Source organism: Mya arenaria, chromosome 16 (genome assembly GCF_026914265.1).
Source record: "Mya arenaria isolate MELC-2E11 chromosome 16, ASM2691426v1".
Taxonomy (NCBI): Eukaryota; Metazoa; Mollusca; class Bivalvia; order Myida; family Myidae; genus Mya; species Mya arenaria.
In genome coordinates, this window is record NC_069137.1 from 24,259,820 (window position 1) to 24,265,853 (window position 6,034).

The window sequence follows — 6,034 nt, forward strand, 5'->3', positions numbered from 1 at the left end:
GGTCAGTGCGGGGTCGACAAAAATAACGTATTTGTTGATTTAGTATGGGATCAATCTAATAAAACACCAACAATAACAAATTGTTGTGAAACGATCAAAATATTTCAAATATTTATTTTATCTATATGCTTCGTAAGTGAAATTCAGCTGTAATTTGATAAACATTTTCTGCATTAATTTTTAAACATGCATGTCCTTTATGGGAGAAACGTTGTAACTACTCAATAAACTGTTTTCTTACAAAATAAAACGTGCACGTGGGAAAATTAAATATATCTATATGGCACTGCACTCCCCGGTTTCACAAAAAATCATATTTGATTCATCAGGTAAAAAAAAATTCTTACTTTTTAACCATATATCCGCTCTTTGTCTTTAGATGACAGTACTCAGATTTTTATTAACCGTGATTTAAACTTGCAAAGTAGGTTTTATCTAATTTCTTTTTAGAATATGTGTTAATTATTTTAAAAATATATTATTGCTATTCAAAAGAAAAATTGCAACTATTACGATTTGCAGTTTTGGGTCTAAAATGTCAAACTCTGACACAAGCTGTTAGTGAGTATGGACCTTTGAAGTAACTATGTTTAAACAAATGGGAAACTATAATAAACTACGTCATTCGTGCTTTAAAAACTTTATCTGTTTGTCACGGATCGTGTATAAATGTAAGGCGTAGTTTTAAGACTAATTGCTAAAGTAATTTCAAAATGGAAAAACCCTCATACAATTAAGTTTTGACTCATTAACATGTTGTTATATCAACATCTGCAAATAATTGTTGATCACGAAATATGGCAGCTGGTTTTATGCTTGTAAATACGATGTAATACACGCTTAAGGTATTACACCCACACATTATTTATACAAACCTGACGAAGACAGTAAATTCCGTTATCCGTCTTATTATGTCTCTACATATTTACTCCGTATAATCATATGTTCATATCCACAGTGTATGGAATGCTGATTACTTATATATGCACAGTAAACATACAGTGTCCAGGTCCCTTATGACGAATGTGGTTCACTAGCCGTTCGAAGCCTTACTGTTATCTCTTGCACGGGGTTGGAAGTGCGATGAACTCGTTTAAAACAATAACAAAGAGATTTAAGTGATTCAGCTGGCACCAACATTTCACGAATCATTAATTGACGGCGTAAAAAGCTACCTTACTACTGGCTTAAAACTAATCATCGCAAATTAGCCGTGAAAGAATAATTAATGTCTAGCACAACAACATAAATACCTAAGGTGTGTGTTAACATTGAAACATTTCGGTTGTTAGGTTCTCATCACTTGCTTTGGAAATATCAAACATTGCTTGTAAAACAGATAAGGACATAAAAACTCAGATTAAAGGACAATTTTAAATGTTACACTAAACAATTACTATTTAAAGCTTATCTGAGATAAGACGTAAGAAAATATTTCAACACTAACCATTGCTAATCATATTTTAATTTGATGAAACAAATATGATTGTCCGTTTCTGCGTTTTATTTGGGTGCCTCTCTTGTGTGAGCAGTGGTATTGTGGAGCCAAGGTGTACGAGATTTGAATACGATGAACGACTACTAGAAAAGGCTATTCGAATGGAAATACGACTGGAAGAACTTGCAAAGACTGTTGAAAACCTACAGACTGAAAACAAAAATCTCAAAGAGTCCTTAAACGAACTCGACTCTATAAAGACTGAATTAAAAGTGACAAACACAACTTTACATCGACTGGAAGAGACTGTCGACATCAACTCTGCCTCGACTTTCGCTCTTCAAGACGGCTTGGAGAGAACGAGAACCGCCTTAAATGCATCTACCGCGGCACTAGATTTATTTCAAGTAAAACATAAAGGTATGTGTTTAATGTTTTAGTATCCTCACATTTAGTATTTAATAAAAAGTTATCGAGGATTAAAAACGAAATTTTTCTATCTACGTCGTAGTTGAATTCCATTTTTGGGTGCACTCCTTGTTATGTTGTATTTCTTGTTGTCATTTTAAGTGCCAAAAGCGAAATGTTTTAAAGTTATACTGTTTAACTAAATATTGCATTGAACTCGAGTGACAGTTGATTTTTTCCCCGTTATTACACTTTTAATCTTTATTGGTGATGGTGGTGCAAACTTTTTTTTATCAGTTTTAGAGATATAAATCTGATACATGTACATTTCAAAACCATGATGGGAAGTAGTTCTTTGATTTGTTTGCGACGTCTAATATGGTTTCACATTTGCGGCTTTTTTAAAATTAAATTTTGCGGTTTCCACAATTTAAAAAAAAAAAAATTGCTGTTTGTGGTTTGAAGGGGCACAATATAGATTGATGCAATAATGCAATTCCATGTTTAACTGAATCAATTAAATGATACAAGGCATTTGATTTTGGTACAGATAAAAATATATGCCTTTATGCATATGTTTTAATTATTGTCTACGTGGCCTCAAAGTACACAGTTAAGATAGCGCCAATTATGGCCATTAGTTATCTATACTTAAATCAACTGCATCTTGTTTCGATCATTTAAGTAGAATGAGTCAAACAAGATAAGACATTTTATTTAAGCTTTTTGATTGCAACAATGCTTATTGTGCACCGTTAATACTCCAAATATGTCAAAATGATTGCAAAGTAACTACATACATAGTTCACCTTAATGTTTGGAATTCATTTTCTAGAAATGCTTCTAAAATGTTGCTTATCACCTGTTAAACAGAAAGATATTTATATCTTATTTAAGTATGGCATCAGTTAGTATAAGATAAGGGTTCTTCGAGCGTTCTCCGAGGATTTAAGGCACAATATAAGTTATAAAGAAACTTAAATAATTAGAGCGATATTTTGGCGTTTTTTTTCTGGGGCATTTATGGACACGAAGCCATATTATTATTTTTATTATTTTCTTCTTTCTTGTAGTTGTTATTTTAATGACGAAAGTAAAATTGTGTTAATTGATATTGAAGAAATGAACATAATTATGAGATAGTTTTCTAGTCACATTTGCAGTTTCACTCTGATATTTGAACTTATAACAACCATGATGGAAAGTAGTTCTTTGCGGGTTTTTTTCGCGACCATCGACTACTTTATTACAGGGTTACAATTATGGTTTAACATTTTGAGCTTTGTTGAAGGATCCTACTGCTCCATAACGTGCCATTACGTGTGGTTTTCTCAATTGTTTAACTATTGAAGTTTGTGAATTGTGGAAGGCGATTAATACAATTTCATGATTAAGGTACAGATAAAAAAATATATAAAGCTTTGTACATGTTTTCAATCTACGGAGCTACACATTCTGTTTTGATAAAATAAACGCCAAAATATCGCTATGTTTATCTGTACCTTAAATATATTCATTTTTTGACCATTTAAGTAAAACTTGTTAAACACGATAAGGCTCAACCTATATTGTGCGCCTTTAATACTCCAACCATTTAAATATGTCAACATGATTGCAAAGCAACTACACACCCTTAGTAGGGAATCCTTATGTTTGGAATTGATTTTCTAGAAATACTACTAACAAGTATGTTGCTTTTTTCAGATCCCCGCCCGGCCTTTTTAGCCATTCTTTCAGACGATATAAATTCGACAACAGAAGGACAGACGATACTATTTGACGATGTTGTCACCAAAATTGGATCAGCATACAACGGCAAAACAGGCACGTTTACCGCCCCAATAGAAGGCCTGTATCTGATCTCTGTCAAGATCACAGGCTATTTTAAATCTACAGCTAGCAGTGGGTCAATCAATCAATACGAACTGAAAAAGAACGACAATTTGTATCTACGACTTAATGTGAACGTGAACGCAAACACGCATTCGTATGATTCGTCCAGTGTCGTTACCGTCATGGTGCTTGGAAAAGGCGACCGTGTTAATGTTGAGAGTGTATACTCGGAGAAATATGTCGAAGGCAGCGAAAGGAACACGTTCTTCTCCGGATTTTTTATTGAGTGACAAGTATTGTGCATACTTCTTGCTGATATATATGCATCTGGAAGACTATATGCATTAAATGTTTTGCAACTAAATAACAATAATGTCTTGTCTACTTGAATTGCTTTGTTTAAACATGTATTGCTCGCTAGGCATGTATACATATGTAGTGTGTATTTACTTTTGTTGATATGGCCTTGTCAGTAACAAACCTTGAAACAAGAATACATAATTTTATACATTACCTGACTTTGCCTTTATACAAGTTCGCACACTCATTACTAGTTATTTCGTAATGATTAATGTGTTCAGTTTGAATACTGTCTTCGCGTGCAGGCTTAAATAAGAGTTCTTTTCCTCTCAAAAGCCTGGGCGCGTTAGGCTTTTTTAAAATATAGTTAAATCCCCGTCTGAAAGGACGCTGTTCTTTTCGCAGTCGTAACCGGTGTAAACAGTATGTGTTTGGTATAATAGTATGTAACATGATTTCATATCACGGTATTTCATTTTCGGACAGGTGATACCAACTGTTCTACCTTGAAATGAGCATTAAAACAACGCTCTCTCAGTTTGACCGTTTTGATTATTTTTTATGTTTAGTCTTAGAATGAACCAAGTGTTGTGCAAACCAGTGATATAAGACTGCCGACAAAATATCAGATCTCGGGTGTTTTATACTAACGTTCGAATATTATTGTATTATGGCTAAAAGCGTTACTACCAAACAGTTGCGCAGCTTTGAAATACATCAAAACGGTATATTTAAACTGCCTCTGCTCTAATGTACTATTGATGTGTCAGGAAACAGTATCGATATTAAACTGGGCTACAGCGAGCAGCTGCATTTTGATTTACGATAGGTTGGTGGTATTTTCCAGAGAAATGTTTTTGAAGTTTTAATTCACTTACATTGTTTCGTTTTTAGACGCATTCATACTTGTCAGGAGCGTAGCTAGACAGAAACTGACTTGCAGGCCCGGTTTACTTGGGGGTTGCCCTGTCCCTAAAATTTGTGTTATGCCAATGTGCTAAGGTGCGTTGTAAAATGTTTTGTTTAAATCAAGAAAAGAAAAAACTATTCATAGTTTTAAATGCATTTCTTCACTTTTTAGAAGTTCCCTTTTTTCTGAAAATCATGTGCATCCGAGCCTTTATCGCCAGTATAAGTACTTCAGCGTGCATTGTTCTAACTGAAGTACGATGTTGGCATTGTTTATTAATTTTGGTAGCTGCCAATTCACAGAGGATGTCAGTCTTGAACTGAAGATGACAAGTGTATTACTTAAAGACAATCGAGAAGATTTCGAGCATTACATAAGAAATAGACTGTATGCAATGATAAATTAAAAAAAAAACCAGGTGATTGGAGAGTCAATATATTTGAATCTTTGGACTAATTCTTGTTTCTTTTTGTCAAAATATGACGACGTTGTCTGTCGATTCAGAAAGCAGGCAAAACTAGTGAAGAGATATCGGAAATAGGGGAGGTCAATGTGATTATTATATTAAGAGTGTTTTTTTTATCACATTTAAAGAAAAGGCCGTAAATTTATCATAATTTTTTTTTTATAAAAGTAAAAACATTATTTTTTTTCACATAATATATAGTATTAGTAAAGCGGCCTTTAATCAAAATTATTGCACCACTTATTAAAGTCTCAGACCGCAATGGAATTACCTTCTTTTATATAGAAACCGTCGGTTGTGATCTTTCAGAACGTATTCTAGCTTTAAAGCTGCACTCACACACATTGAACATTTTGACAACTTTTTTATTTTTGTGTTGGAATGAGCTTTTGCGGAAACCAATTATATAAGACCCCCGACAAAAAATTAGATCGCAGATTTTAATATTTAAGCTCAAAAAATGATGTTTCATGCATTTTTCTTAAACCGTTAGTAACTCTTTATGCCATAACTATCATTGGCTTGCAGACACCCACGCAATAATTTGCTCTCTCCAAGACAAAAAAAAAAGTTGTAAAAATGGTAAATCTGTGAGAATGCAGCATTAACAACAATTATCATAGGGCATTTACAGGGATAGGGAAACAAAGTTTTCGCACCCTCAGTAATGGCACTTCCC

At 33.5% G+C, this 6,034-nt stretch overlaps 1 protein-coding gene across 1 annotated transcript; it reads left to right on the forward strand.

Annotated features, from left to right (window-relative positions):
* The first annotated feature begins 1,293 nt into the window (after window positions 1–1,293).
* LOC128222535 (uncharacterized) lies at window positions 1,294–5,637 on the forward strand. The gene is made up of 2 exons (XM_052931583.1): window positions 1,294–1,858; window positions 3,551–5,637. The coding sequence occupies exons 1-2, from the start codon at window positions 1,483–1,485 to the stop codon at window positions 3,967–3,969; spliced, it is 795 nt and encodes a 264-aa protein (XP_052787543.1). The 5' UTR covers window positions 1,294–1,482; the 3' UTR covers window positions 3,970–5,637.
* Window positions 5,638–6,034: the final 397 nt, after the last annotated feature.